This window comes from Perca flavescens, chromosome 18 (genome assembly GCF_004354835.1).
Source record: "Perca flavescens isolate YP-PL-M2 chromosome 18, PFLA_1.0, whole genome shotgun sequence".
Taxonomy (NCBI): domain Eukaryota; kingdom Metazoa; phylum Chordata; class Actinopteri; order Perciformes; family Percidae; genus Perca; species Perca flavescens.
Window position 1 is genome coordinate 2,520,001 of NC_041348.1, and position 16,051 is coordinate 2,536,051.

The following is a 16,051-nucleotide window of genomic DNA, read 5'->3' on the forward strand; positions in this document are numbered from 1 at the left end:
AGCCTGACTCTCCCAGGCCCAGCTTTACTTCCTCCTGATGGAGACTAAACCCCTGGTTGCCAACTTTGTTTGATCACAGCCCCTCTCATCATTGCTCTCTCCCAACACTCCCAGAGAGCACCCGGCCCAGCAGGGCCACCTTCACATGGGAGAGCAATAATTATTCAGGACAGGACATTTCAAATCCTCATGCTTGACTCCCCTCAGACTAAAGCCGGCTTCCCATGTTTGATCCACCTCTGCACTGATGCAATCAATGGAAAGAAGGGCTCCAGTGCCTCGTACAACAAAGACCCTAAAATACCCCAATAATAGGTACACCTGTTTACATTTTCTTCTCCCCTCAAACTCGGACTTGAAAGCAAATTCTTAATCTGGGATTAAAGTGGAAGAATGGTAAAAAGGGACTGGGGCCGGTTTAAGAGGAAAGGAAGCATTCATTTGTTTTGAAGTCCATGACCGCTTTCAATCAATAAATCAGTCAATCTTATTTGTACTAGGGACAGTCCCGGTGAAATGTAATCCCGCCAGCTCCTTTTTAATTTACAGTACTTTATATCGCGAGACAATTTTTTCCCTCGTCGAGAAATCGCCCCTTTATAATATCTCGAGATTTTCGTGGGACGATATTTCGTCACACCTCTACAGTTTGCAATCCAGTTTCCTGGTTCAACTTTGACCTACTATACCTGCTGTTGGTTTGGGTACACACAGTTTTTGTTAACAGTGATGGTTTATTACCAACATTTCAGGTGCGTTCACTTTTGATTTTCCTTCGAAAAAGGGGTTTAGATAATCTAACCTGTTGCCTGGCTGATCGACTGGTTGTGTTTCTTTACTGATGCCAAGACCCACGTTCGATTAAACTGGCATTATTTTTTTAATTGCCAGCAAACAACACTGAAACAATTCTGTAGGAGCTCCTCCATTTCAGGGGAACAAGTTCTAAACAGTTCAGCATGAATGTTCATTCTGACCCTGGAAACAGTAGTTTAACAAAGAAATGTCAAAGTCCATCCTTTTCTGCTCTTTCCGGAGCTTAACAAACTCTGCCTCTCCGTTCTGAGATGACTTTCTAATTCATACATTGCAGATGATAAACTAATCACTCTCATATTTACACTCATATTTGCCACAAAAACATACGGTATACGTTTAATAGTTCCCCATGTGAAAGGCAAATGATGATTGTGCTTTTTGCTGCCGTAGCTCCTGTCAGAACTCCCAGTGCCATGCACTCTACTGTGTGCCTGTGTGTCGGGTGGTCCCCTGCCAGAATTCTTTTTCCATTTTGAACCCCTTTTCCTGCATTTCTACATATATTCCAAGGGACTGATGTGAGACAAAATCCAGGAAAAAAAATCAAGTTGATGAATTCTGCCAGAAAGAATACTTAACTATATATAAGAAAAAAGATGTGTTATTGTTTTAATATAGGGGCTGGTCGCCAAGACTTGAGAGAATCATTATGTAAAGTCAGAAAATGTTCACTTGTTTTGTGTGTGAATACAATTTAAGTAATGTGAGATTCAATTTCCACTGCAGGCATGCAAACTGGTCAGGGCTCCTCCGTGGCGATGATGGCTTGCGTTTAAAAAATAACAGCAAACTAATTTGAAAGCGGGGTGGGGACATTACCCCCTTGTCCCCAATGGAAATTACGTCCTAGGTCACATATAGTTTAATTTCTACTAATGGCCAAATTATTACCCAAAACAGCTGGTTGCTGTAGTTTTTTGTCAAACAAACAGAAGGAAATTTAGTTTGGGGCTATTTGACTACTTTTTGCCGGCGTACTGCAGTCTGGCAGACCACTCCTGTCCTGTCAGAGCTCACCGTACCGTGTACTCTATTGTGTGTGTGTGTGTGCTTTCTAGGAGACTCAGCAGTGGTCCCAGGCAGGCAAACTCCCAGCAGTCGTCCCAGCGTCAGCCCCTGGAAGAGCCCCGGCACCTCCAAGCTCGACGACAGCACCCTGGGGGGCACGTTTGTCCGCTGGGAGGAGGACGCCATACCCTGGTGAGTCCTCTGCTGCATTCGCTCCTACTGTGAGCTGAACACCACTCATTCTGCAAGAGACAATTCCCTTCTCATAGTTTTGCCCCATCTGTTTTTGTCAAATGGATTACCCCATATTTTAAGTTGTGTTCATTTTCATGTTTTTTTTTTTTCTTCCTGTTCTCATCAATTCACCTGTATTGATTGTAAATCTATTGTAAATAATAAAAAACAATAATAAAAAAATAAAAACGGGGAATAATTTAATTAACATTTAACTTCCTAGGTCTCTACAGTTATCTCCTCTGAAATGAAGATGAAAATGATCCTGCATGGCTAAGTCTGGCACATTTACATGTTGGACTCTGTGCTCATGTTGATTAATGTGCATTGTTCATATTAAATAGAGACATCTTAAAAATGGTAACTGACAAAAAAAAAAAAAATATAAAGGTTAAACTTCATATATCATACTTCATATATACTCATATCCAGATATCAAAAATGAATTTGAACCGGTAGTAAAACACATTTCACTGTCTCTGGAAGCATTTGTTTTTCTGAGTTCCCTGTGCTGTGTGTCTGCCTGCAGCTCCCTGGTCCTGGATGCGGTGGAGAAGCAGAGCACCTGTGAGCTGGAGGTCGATGCCGTGGCTGTAGACGTCCTCAACCGCCTGGAAATCGAAAGTGAGATCACTTAGGACAGCCTCCCAGCTGCTGCACCCCTCCAGCAGTCATTTGCAAGTACTGTAGGCCACTCTTAGCCTAGAAATGTAGACGCACCCTAGCGGTCAGTCTACCAACTCTCCGTTGGCTTGCGAGCTGGAAAACCCAAATTCTGGTCAGGCCAATCACATTGTGTATAGAGTCGGTGGGCGGGGCTTAACATAATGACGGCAGAGTTGCGACGGTTCCGCGTGAATTCCCCGCTACTTGAAAACAAAGAAGATGGCTGCTGCTGCTGGCTAACAGCGGTCTTTGGAATCGGCTTTGGCCGCGACTCTGGAAGACTTGGAGTTCAGCTTCTCTTTGAGAAAAGAACAAAGAACGGCACTGAAGTCGTTCTTAAAAAAGGAAGATGTGTTCATGTGATGTGACATTCTGTTGAAAATATCACAGATTCATGTCTCCCAGGTATTGATCCTGATAGCACTATACAAGTGGATGAATCTGAAAATGTTTTCTGCAGGATAACATGTAGTACTCGTACTATTCCAGTAACATGTAGTACTAGTACTATTCCAATTATAATCAACAACAGACCATACAAAGTGGTGAAGCCCCTAAGTAATAAGAAGTGGACTGCAAACATAGTCAATTTAGCATCCAGTTCACGCCAGCCACAGCCTGTCCCAAAAGAAAATGAGACGGTGTCTGTTCCTCGACTAAGATCAGTTAAATCAAAGGTAACCAAGAGAGGGCCAATACTTAACAACCTAATTGGAATTAAAACTACCACTGCAATGATAGAAAAGGATAGGAAAATTAGATGTGGATTACTAAATATCAGATCTCTGTCTTCTAAAACAGTACTAATAAATTAATTGATATCTGATAATCAAATTGATCTATTCTGTCTTACTGAAACCTGGCTGGGCCATGAAGAATATATTAGTCTAAATGAAGCGACTCCTCCCAGTCATATTAATACTCAAATTCCTAGAGGCTCAGGCTGAGGAGGGGGAGTTGCAGCCATATTTGATTCAAGCCTGTTAATTAATCCTGAACCCAAACTAAATTATAACTCTTTTGAAAGCCTTGTTCTTAATCTTCAACATCCAACACAGAAATCAGTACAGCCAATTATATTCGTTGTTGTCTACCGAGCTCCAGGTCCGTATTCTGAATTTTTATCTGAATTCTCAGAGTTTTTATCATGTGTAGTCCTTAAATCAGACAAAGTACTTATTGTAGGTGATTTTAATATCCATGTGGACGTTGACAGCAATAGCCTTACTACTGCTTTCAACTCACTAATAGATTCTATTGACTTCAGTCAGAGTGTGCATGAGGCCACGCACTGTTTTAACCACACCCTCGACCTCATGCTGGCATATGGTATCAAAATTGAAGATGTATTAGTATTCCCGCAAAATCCTTTATTATCAGACCACTTCTTAATTACTTTCGAATTCTTAATACCCGATAATACGAAATTAGATAAAAGCTACTATACTAGATGCCTATCTGACAGTGCTATAGCTAAATTTAAGGAAGACATTCCAACAGCACTAAACTCATTACCTTGTTTTAATACAACAGAGGACCTTTATGTAAACTTTAGTCCCTCTCAAATCGACAATTGTGTAGACGGTGCTACAACTTGCCTACGGACTACTTTAGACTCTGTTGCTCCACTCAAAAAGAAGAAGATGAAGCAAAGGAAACTAGCACCTTGGTATAACTCCCAAACTCGTAAATTAAAGCAAAACTCGCGAAAACTTGAAAGCAAATGGCGCTCCACCAAAATGGAAGAGTCTCGTTTGGACTGGCAAGACAGTCTGAAAACCTATAGGACGGCCCTCAGACATGCCAGATCAGACTATTACTCATCATTAATAGAAGAAAACAAGAACAACCCAAGGTTTCTTTTCAGCAGTGTAGCCAGGCTGACAGACAGTCACAGCTCTACTGAGCCATCTATTCCTCTAGCTCTGAGTAGTGATGACTTCATGAGCTTCTTTAATGATAAAATTATAACAATTAGAGATAAAATTCATCACCTTTTGCCCTCAACTTCTAATGGTTCACCTTTCAATGCAGGACCGCTAGAAAGAACAACTAGACCTGACATATACTTAGACTGTTTTTATCCTATAGACCTTCAACAACTAATGGTAAAGGTATCTTCCTGTCTCTTAGACCCCATCCCAACGAGGCTACTCAAAGAAGCATTACCCGTGGTTAACACCTCTCTACTAGATATGATCAATATGTCTCTATTAACAGGTCATGTACCACAGTCATTTAAAGTAGCTGTGATAAAACCTCTTCTGAAAAAACCCACCCTCGATCCTGAGGTCTTAGCAAACTATTGACCTATATCTAACCTTCCCTTTCTCTCCAAGATCCTTGAGAAAGTAGTTATGTGATTTTCTCCATAGCAACAGCTTATTTGAAGACTTTCAATCAGGATTTAGAAAGAATCATAGCACAGAGACGGCACTAGTGAAAATTACTAACAAATTATGCAGACAAAGGACTTGTCTCCATACTTGTTTTACTAGATCTTAGTGCTGCTTTTGACACTATTGACCATACAATCCTGTTACAGAGATTAGAACACTTAGTCGGAATTAAAGGAATTGCACTAAGCTGGTTTAAGTCTTATTTCTCTGATCAATCTCAATTTGTTAATGTTAATGATAAATCCTCTAAAAGCATAAAAAAGTTAAACATGGCGTTCCACAAGGCTCAGTGCTTGGACCAATTTTATTCTCCTTATATATGCTTCCTCTTGGTAATATCATTAGGAAACACTCAATTAACTATCACTGCTATGCGGACGACACCCAATTATACTTATCAATCAAACCAGACGAAACAAGTCAGTTAGCTAAATTTCAAGCATGTATTAAAGATATAAAATCCTGGATGAACTATAATTTTCTGATGTTACTGTCAGAAATCTAGGAGTTATTTTTGATCAGGATATATCCTTTAACGCCCATCTAAAACAATAATCGAGAACAGCCTTTTTTCATCTTCGTAACATTGCCAAAATTAGGAATATCCTGTCTCAAAACGATGCTGAAAAACTAGTCCATGCATTCGTTACTTCCAGGCTGGACTATTGTAATTCCCTACTGTCAGGTTGCTCAAATAAGTCCCTTAAGACTTTCCAGCTGATCCAGAATGCTGCAGCACGTGTTCTGACGAGAACTAAGAAAAGAGATCATATTTCTCCTGTTTTAGCTACTCTGCATTGGCTTCCTGTGAAATTCAGGATTGACTTTAAAGTCCTTCTCCTGACCTACAAAGCCCTAAATGGTCAAGCACCATCCTATCTAGAACAGCTCCTAGTACCTTATTGTCCCACTAGAGCACTGCGCTCCCAGAATGCAGAGTTACTGGTGGTTCCTAGAGTCTCTAAAAGTAGACTGGGAGCCAGAGCCTTCAACTACCAGGCTCCTTTCCTGGGGAACCGGCTCCCAGTCTGGGTTAGGGGGGCAGACACCGTCACCTCATTTAAGAATAAACTGAAAACTCTCCTCTTTGATAAAGCTTATAGTTAAGAAGTGAGGAGTTGCAGCGTCCGCCTAACCCGGCCCACCTGCTTCTCTTCGTAGTCATCAGATTTATTGATGATATATTCAATAATAAAGTGAAAGTAGAGGGAGGCGGGCCAGTACAGCCTCTCATCAATGTTTTCATTTGTTTCCTTTTGTATGCATCCTGTCCCAGAACTGCTTGTTACTAAGCTAGCTCTGGGGAGTTTACTCTAATCTATCAACTAGCGTTGCTCTGGTTGGCTATGAGTGCAGAGAGAATTTGAAAGACAACCGTTTATCCTGCCCCTCGGATTGAGCCCTGCCAATGGGGAGTTCCCAGACCCAACATCTTGATGTGGGTTTGGCTTGTCAGGCTAGGCCACTCTGACACAACCGTAGGGATAAGATGCGGGACAGAGAGGTGAAAGGTTGTTCTCTGCATCATCAGTGCTTAGGTGCAGCTAGAGCTAGGCGATATGTAGAAAATCAAATATCACAACATTTTTGAACAAATACATCGATGTCAATATTGCGCAAAAATTGTCGGGTTGACGCGCAAAGTGGTGGAATGTAACAAAGTACATTTACTCAAGTACTGTACTTATGTACAAATTTGAATTACTTGTACTTTACTTGAATCTTTTATTTTCATGCCACTTTCTACTTCTACTCCGCTACATTTCAGAGAGAAATATTGTACTTTTTACTCCACTGCATTAATCTGTTACAGCTTTAGTTACTAGTTACTTTACACATTAAGATTTTTGCACACAAACCACATGTAGATTATAAAAAAAAATGTAAGGGTCACAGATTTCTTTGTAACACTGGAAAAGCCTGTGCAGCCAGATAAAAGGTAGCAGGAGATTTCTTTATATAGGCCTAATTGTATTTTAATTTTATTTTAGAAGAAGTTATCTGTTGTAGTTATGGCTGATACTGGGGCAGGGCCATCACAGGAAAGAAGGAAATTAAACGACCTCTAGAATCAACACAAACTGAAAGTATATATCGTGAATATCGTGAATCATATCTCAATATCAGTCAAAATAATCACATAAGATATTTTCCTCATATCGTGCAGCCCTAACTGTAATGCAGCATTTTAAAACCAGGAAAAGACAACACTGTGTCATATTACGATATCCAAATTTTTTAGACAATATCTAGACTCTCATATTGATATGGATATATTGCCCAGCCCCAGGTGCAGCACGTTTGGCAGAGATGACTAATAGAACACAGCTGCTTGGAGCACTCCCCTCTGACGCGCTCCACCCATCAAATCCATTAGCGGCCCTAAACATAAACAGCGTGGCGCTGACCTAACACCCACTGTCACAGGAGAACACAGAGAGAGAGAGAGAGAGGGAGAACTGAACAGAGATGAGGGGAATCCAGGATGGAGGAATATTTCACTGAACTGAACAAAACCCATAACGCAGATGGCATTATCTGACAAAGCCATGCACACCCAGAGCAGATGCAACTATTGCTTCTATTTGCTTTTGCATCTTTCAGCAGAATGTGTCTAAATACCAGGATTAGGGACTTTGTCTTTGGCCCTCTTTGTTGCAGTTTTCACTATCCAGAGGTTTTATACACGTGGATGTGTTTTTATTTTAGACTGTGAGGGAGAAGAGAGTACATCCTTGTACTTAATACAAAACTACGTCAATCCGAAGAGAAGGAGTAGTCGCCACATGTTGATGACGAAGCTAAAAACTTGGCATGGTTTAAATGGAAAACAAAAACATAAAAACAATCAATCAATCAAAATGTATTTATATAGCACTTTACAAAACCAGCAGGTATCCAAAGTGCTTAACATCAGAAACACATGTCATACAATAGAAAGAATGAACATAGAAAACAGTAAAATCAGAAAAGGTTACACAGAAACAAAAGAATGAAATTGTCACACCACAGCTATGTATTAAAGGCCAGACAGAACAGATACGTTTTGAGTTTGGACCTAAAAAGAGCTACATCTGTGATAGTGCGAATATCAGGGGGTAATTTGTTCCAGTGAATGCAAAGTTAAAATTTCAGACAAATACTCCGGGGCCAGACCATTTAAGGCCTTAAAAGCAAACAACAAAATCTTAAAATCTTTTCTAAAACGCACAGGGAGCCAATGTAGAGTGTGGAGAACGGGAGTAATATGTGCACGTCTAGGTGTATTTGTTAAAAAGCGAGCAGCAGCATTTTGTACAAGTTGAAGACGTGAGATGGAGGTTTGATTCAGACCAATATAAAGAGCATTACAGTAATCCAATCTTGAACTGATAAGAGCATGGATCGCCTTTTCTAGATCATGCCTGTTCAGGAAAGGCTTAACTTTAGCCAGGAGACGAAGCTAGAGAAAGCTCATTCTAGCATTACTGATCTGTTTGTCAAATTTCATGCTGCAATCAAAAGTAACCCCCAAATAATACACTCCGTTTTATCTTCATTCAATTTAAGAAAGTTTTCTGAAAGCCACAACTTAATATCAGCAATACAACTAAGCAGGGAATGTAGTGCAACACTGTCATTAGCTTTCATAGGCAAATAGATTTGCAAATCATCTGCGTAACAATGAAATGACAGGTTATGCTTTCCTATAATAGCCCCTAAAGGCAACATGTATAAAGAAAACAAAATGGGGCCAAGAATTGAGCCCTGGGGTACCCCACAAGAGAGAGGAGCAGCTGACGAGGAGAGGTCCCCAATCATGACAGAAAAACTCCTATTTGCCAAATAGGAGCTAAACTATTTAGTGCCGAGCCTCTGATGCCTACACAATGTTCAAGGCGAGAGAGGAGGACTGCATGGTCCACTGTGTCAAAAGCTGCTGTGAGGTCTAAAAGCACTAAAACAGTAGGATTCCCGGCATCTACTGACAAGGCAATATCATTATGTACTCTCAACAGTGCAGACTCAGTACTGTGACGTGATCTAAAACCAGATTGAAATTTTTCAAACACAGAGTTCTGCTGTAAAAAGGCTTGTAACTGTATAAAAACAACTTTTTCCAAAACCTTTGACAGAAAAGGCAGATGAGAGACTGGTCTAAAATTGGACAACATTGTGGGGTCAAGATTAGGCTTCTTAAGAGGAGGCCTGACCACAGCATGTTTAAAGGCAGCTGGGACAGAGCCTAAACTAAGACAAGAATTTAAAAAAGTAAGAAGACTCGACCCAATTCTGCAATTAAAAACCTCCTTCACATGTCTAAGGGACAGTTGGTAGGTTTCATGTGTTGTACCACCTCACTAAGTAACGTCAGAGAAACTGGCTTAAATTCCTCGAACATAGCTGAGTGTGCAGGAGAAGCAGGTACAAACAACTTAAAATTAGCACTGGCGTTTTTTCTGACAGATGCTATTTTGTCAATAAAATAACAAAGAAATTTCTCACATGTCATGATTGAAATATCTGTCAGAGCAGAGGCGTGTGGATTCACAACAGAGTTTATTACATTAAATAACACTCTGGGTTCATGGCAACTGCCGGCTATGACAGAGGAGAGATGCTGCATCTTTGCCACCTTCACAGCCTTCTGGTATGTGGCTAGACTGTCCCTTAGTAATCCTAGTGAAACATGTAAATTGTCCTGCTTCCATCTTCGTTCAGCTTGTCTGCTATGTTGCCTAAGGGCCCTTGTGGTGTCATTTAGCCACGGGTCTGCCTTAGGTTTAATAGATTTAATCGGATGAGGGGCAACAGAGTCTAGGATTTCAGTGCATGAAACAACACCCATCTTTCTGGCTATCTTCCGCCTTTTGGGATGCCAAAGATATGCCTTTGTTTCTGGCTTTAGAGGGGAAAACCATCTTTGTCCACAGTGTCATTCTGAACCAGGCTCTCAAACCAACAAAGGATATTTTCCCTTTTACATCCCTTGAGTTGTAGACAATCACCGACCGGCTGTGTAGTGGACTGCTGACACATGGTTTCTTAGTATTAAAGTCCAACATTTCTCCAGTACTTATGACGTAGATCAGGCTGGACACAGAGTCGTAAACCACAACGAGCATCTGTCCTTGGAGTGAAGAAAGGAAAGGAGAAGCAACTCCAGGACAGGCAGTGCCTGTGTTCTGACTCATACTTTTCCATCTGCTCTGTAACAGTGTATCAAAACTGCTCTCACTGTTAAAGTGCCCATATTATGCTCATTTTCAGGTTCATAATTGTATTTCGAGGTTGTACCAGAATAGGTTTACATGGCTTAATTTTCAGAAAACACCATATTTCTGTTGCACTGCACATTGCTGCAGCTCCTCTTTTCACCCTGTGTGTTGAGCTCTCTGTTTTAGCTACAGAGTGATGCATCTCACTTCTGTACCATCTTTGTTGGGAGTTTCACATGCTCAGTAGTAGCTAGGTAAGGATCACATGAGCTAGCTAGCTGTTTCTCTAACTGCAGTCAGTAAAAGGCAGGATTAGCCGGGAGACTTCTTCTAAACGAGAACACACTTCACACTTTGCGTGGAATACCTGCAGAACAGGGACATGGAAGTAGTTCTTTTGTAGATCATGGTGAACTTGTGTGTGTTGTAGCAATGTTTTGCCATTGAGAACAAGGGGGCTAACTGTTAGCCCCCTTGTTTCGGCCAATGACGTAGAAAGCCGTGCAGATTTTGACCAGCTCACCCGGAGACTGAAGGCAGGACACATTTAGAAACCGTATCTCACTCAAAACAGCATGGATGTTTGTTTTTTTCGAGTTTGTATGCATATGGAAGCAAATCCCAGAAAAAGTTATATTGTTTTTTTGTTTTTTTTCTTCATAATATGGGCACTTTAAACAAATGTAACTACATGTATGAGTTGAATTTCATGGTTAAGCCTGGCATCGTTAAAACCTGCGTAACAGTAAGGATGCATTGTTAGCTGACACATTTTGCGGTGACTGTCCTCTGTGTCCAGATCAGATTGGCAGGAACCCGGGCCTGCAGGCCATCTGGGAGGATGAGAAGCAGAGGAGGAGAGAGAAGAACCAGGCCTCCCAGGTAGAAACCCCCGAGTCACAAGGTGAGCAGATCCACAGTGCTGTAAAAAAAAAAATGTAACATGAGACACCGCCATCTTTACTTGTTGGGGACTATTTATAGCGGCGGATTAATCCACATTTAGTGCTTGACTGAATATTTTCTAGGGCAATTATTGCCTTCATTTGCTGAAATTCCCATGAGAAAACGTCTGAATCGTGTCCTGTACAACTTGAAGGGGCCAAAATGAGAAGACAAATATTTTTCAATGAAATAATAAACTGTACAAAATTGCTTTTGGATGAAATGTAAAGATTATATTCAGGTGTAACCAGAACCAAAGAAAGTCGGGCACACCCCAACCCCCTTTCTAGTGTAGTTTACTAAAGTATATGAAATTAATAGATGTATTCATATAAAACAATCGAGATTGACTGACAACCTGGTTCAACTTTGACCTCCCCCACCTACCGTGCTTGTGCTCACACAGTTTTCCTGTGCAATAAGGGACCCACATTTCAGGGGGCTTACTTTTGGCACAATGTACAATGCTATCATAACTGTTAGAAATGATCACCTAACTAAATATATCTGTATCAGTGTCTCTGTGTCCACCAAGAGCCTGGGTCTGTCCCAGGTTTCTACCTGTAAAAAGTAGCGCTGCACAATATATCATTTTTTGTTATCATCATCATCGCAATATCAACTGGCAAAATATATGTATCGAAAAGGCTGGGACGTATTGCGAGAGACACTCAGAGATTTTTGTGTGTCTTTGTTGAAGAACTGCACATTAAAGTGTAACGGTCATTCTTTTTTAGTGGTGCCTGTTATTGTCAATTCAATGTTCAATAAAAGAATGTTAGAAAGGATTTCCTTTCGTGTGTTTTAAGTTCAACAAGCAATGTGTTTTGTATTTTAGCAGAATACTGAAAGCAGCAGAAAGGCAGAACTGAGTACACTTTAATATCTGTTAATTTATCGCAAGTAATATCATTATCGAGATATTCAACAACGTTATCGCGTATCGCATATATTCCCTAGTAAAAAGGAAGTTTTTCCTCGCCACTGTCGCACCACATTCTTTTTGTTCAAGATATTTTTTGGGCCATTTTAGGCCTTTATTTGACAAGACAGTTGAAGACATGGAAGGGGAGAGAGAGGGGGAAATGACATGCAGCAAAGAGCCGCAGGTCGGAGTCGAACCCGGGCCCGCTGCGTCGACTAGTGAACCTCTATATATGGGCGCCCGCTCTACCAACTGAGCTATCTGGGCGCCCAATGTCACACCACATTCTTGCTCGTACGAAATTGTTGGGTCTTTGTAAATTATAGTATAGAGTGAGGTCTAGACTTACTCTATCTGTAAAGTGTCCTGAGATAACTACATAAAATTGAATTAACTATGAAAATAACTTGGGACTTTACAGACCTTCTTCATGGCAGACATGTTGACATGTCATAGTAGGAAAAGCACAGGTGTGTTCAAAACCATTAATGATGGCTGCATTCCACTTAGGAGAGGTCCTGGCATTGTTCATGCTGACTCACTGAAATAGCTTACTGGGACACTTGATGGAATTGAGCCATCGTTAAGGTTATCAATTTTAGCTGTGCTTTTCCTACTATGACATGTCAAAATGTCTGCTGTGGAAAAGGTCTATAGGTTGGCTAACCAAAAGACAGTGGAAGTTCTGGAACATGCTTAATATAATTCAATTAAAAATGTTCAAAGCTACGGCGGGCTGGTCTCATTTCAGTGGTGCCAGCCTTTCTGCTTTCTATGAGTTATGACCATATTTTAAAGCAATACAAATTATTTAGTGGCGAACTGTATTGTTTGATCATGTTGAGCTTCTTGCTGGCCAGTTATGTTTGTCTTTGTGTGGTTTGCTGAGCCCCATTCCAGTGACTTTTCCATTACCTACACAAGTCACGCTATCATCATTCTTAGAACTGGTGAAACAACTTAGTCCTCTAACCACAAACAAAAACTATAATCTTGCCAAACCGCAGTGTTTTAATGTAACATGGTACAAATACTTCACTACTGTGCTTAAGTAGAATTTTTACGTATCTGTACTTCGTCATTTATATTTCCGGAAACTTTTATTTTTACTCCACTACATTTCCCCTCAGCATCTTCGTTACTACAAAATAAAATCGAAGTTTGGCGAATCATTGCTCATAAATTGCCAAGATAATGCTCGCTCCATTCCAGTTGGTGACGTGATGCCAGCGGCAACAAAACAAACCAAACCATAGGTCAAAACTGAAGAAGAAGAGGAGGAGGAGGAAGCATAATGACTGATAGGGTCATGGATGCACCTGCTGCAGGCTCTGCCGCCATGGTAACGGACAATGACCACCCCAAAGACATTGGTGATGAAGATAACGTTACACACCTTTGGCTATAAAGTTCAGGTTTATTGACCATGAATTCAAAAAATAAGTGTAAAACAAGTGCAAATAAATAGGTCTAGTGGTGAATATACTGGTGTTAATGGAAGAAAGTGCCAAAAACGTTGAAATAAGCAAAAAAAAACAAGCATAACGTGTGGAAAAAGCAACATAAACATAAAAACAGTGTCTAAAAGAGTATTAATTTTGACCCGGGAGGACAACACAAGGGTTAAGTACTGTAAACATCAGATACTTTAAGACTTTTACTCAAGTAATATTCTAAAAGGAGACCTTAACTTCTACCAAAGTAATTTTATGGTAAGATACTAGTACTTTTACTCAAGTATTGCTTTCGACACACACAGAGAGCCGTCCTAGAAACGGGGGGGGAGAAACCGTCCCAGGCCAGTCTGCTGTGTTGGGATGAAACGGGTTTGCTTTGACATGTGCAGGCCTTGATCTAGAAACACAGGGTTCCCAGGTCTGACGGTGTAGAGATGGGACGTGCAAATGTCGTTTATCGGTGTTTTAAGCCCCCAACGTCTCCTTCCAGCTAACGCTGCCTGGAAGGCACTAGGATTAGGCAATGGTTAGGGTTAGGTGCCTTGAAGTCAACGATCGCAGCGCTGCCTGGAAGGAGACGTTGGGGGCTTTAAACACCCTTGAGCGCAAATGTCCAGGTCTCACAAAGAGGGTCTGTTGTTCAGTAATGATCGGTAACGAAATTACACCCAGTCCTGTTTTATTGTTGGGATTAAGTGATATAACTCCACTGACACCGCATACTTTACAGCAATTACTGACCACAATGTTTTAATTGTAGCCGAGAATTTGGATCTGGAAAAACTCTGGAGTCTTAGATCAGAGAGTTTCCAGGAAAGACGAACGCACAATAAACATTAGTTTGTCTGATGTTTTCCAGATCGTGGGTTTGTCACGTCAACGGAGAGCGAGAAAATCTTCATGAAGAGATTCAAGGAGATCCTGAAGGAGAATGAGTTTGACGTGTAAGTTCCTCGCCCTGTTTCACGACAAATTCTGTCTGGAAGTCATTGTTGGACAGCTGTCCCGGGAAGACCAGAGAGTCACTGGCAGGCAGCTGGGGCTCATGGAAGAGAGAAACCTAAGAAGCACAAGATGCTTCCAGTCACATAAGTAACCCACAGACCAAATTCCTCTCAGATTCTTTGTATTGAGCTGTAATGAAGCCGTTGCATGTCCTCAGTTTCCCTGTGCCTCTCAGCTTCATGTCATGTGTCTTTGTCCGCCTCCTTTCCTCTCGGGCCAGAGAGAGAGTGAGGGAGAGACAGCAGGGGTTGGAGGACATGGGGAGGAGGGAGGGAGAAAGTGAAGTCAGACCAGATGTAGCGAGGGGGTGGAGGCAGAATGGCTGTAGTGCAGAGAAAGGGGGAAGGAGAGAGTGAAATCCTACACATATCTTCCCTCCCATTCCCACCATGTATTGTACAGGCGGAAAGTATTTCCTGTTATAAATAAAAGTACATTTGACTCGGCAGCCGTGCATCAGATCCAGATGGCTTGTATTCAGCAACCTCTGATATCAGACAGGAACAGAGGAGAGGGGGCGGGGGGGAAGCAATGTGGCGTGGGAACAGACACACTCACACTCTCACTCCCAGAGAGCTCGCTGGCGGCTCTCGACTCTCTCCCTGCCTGACTGTCTCAGGCTACATTTCCACTGCTACGTTTTTTTGGTTTTCAAGCGGAGCTTTGAGCCAAAAGCGCTCTCCGTACATCCAATTGTTTTTAGCTCCAATAAAAGAACTAATCTCCGTTTAAACTAAAACGCCCAAACCGTACATCTCATCAACATTCTTGTATGCACTGGACATGCGCATGCCTGGGGTTTACAGGACGCAGCATGTATATTCTGTTGTGAAATGTTTGTTTAAAGCACTTGAATAAGAAATTTGTGTTGTTTAATTTAAAACGGTCTAAAGGTAATGGCAAATTATTGTGTGATTAAAACTCACTATTTACATTTACAAGGTACACAACCTTATTTGTTTTACCGTCACAGGAAGTTTTATTTTGAAGTATCCTACACAAACTATATACTCCGTAGAGGTGTGAATCTTCACTGATCTCCTGAGTCAATTACGATTATCATGTCAGCGATTAAAGCCATGTAGGATATTTAATTCAGAGCTTTTCAAGCTTCAAAAACCAAACATTCTGCAGTGCTCTAATACTAAATAAATTGGATACAAAAAACTACAGCACTGAGCACATGGCACTTCCTGAATGTGCAGAAATGTTGTTAGGCCTACATTAAATTGTAAACCGAAAATAAATAGATTATGAGCCTGCCGATTATCGATTATCGTCCATGTCCACGATTCGATGCATCGATTATTTGATTCATTTCAACACCTCTAATACTCTGCCTGTTGCTGGTAGTTGTCATGGTAATGTTAGTAGCTTAGTCTCAGCGAATGAGAC

At 41.2% G+C, this 16,051-nt stretch overlaps 1 protein-coding gene across 1 annotated transcript in view; it reads left to right on the forward strand.

Moving 5' to 3' along the window:
• Window positions 1–16,051, forward strand: part of rev3l (REV3 like, DNA directed polymerase zeta catalytic subunit) — a 113,440-nt gene that overhangs the window by 50,051 nt on the left and 47,338 nt on the right. Inside the window, 4 exon segments of the mRNA XM_028605067.1 lie at window positions 1,878–2,019; window positions 2,591–2,685; window positions 11,124–11,228; window positions 14,511–14,595. Coding sequence (XP_028460868.1) covers window positions 1,878–2,019; window positions 2,591–2,685; window positions 11,124–11,228; window positions 14,511–14,595 — 427 coding nt within the window.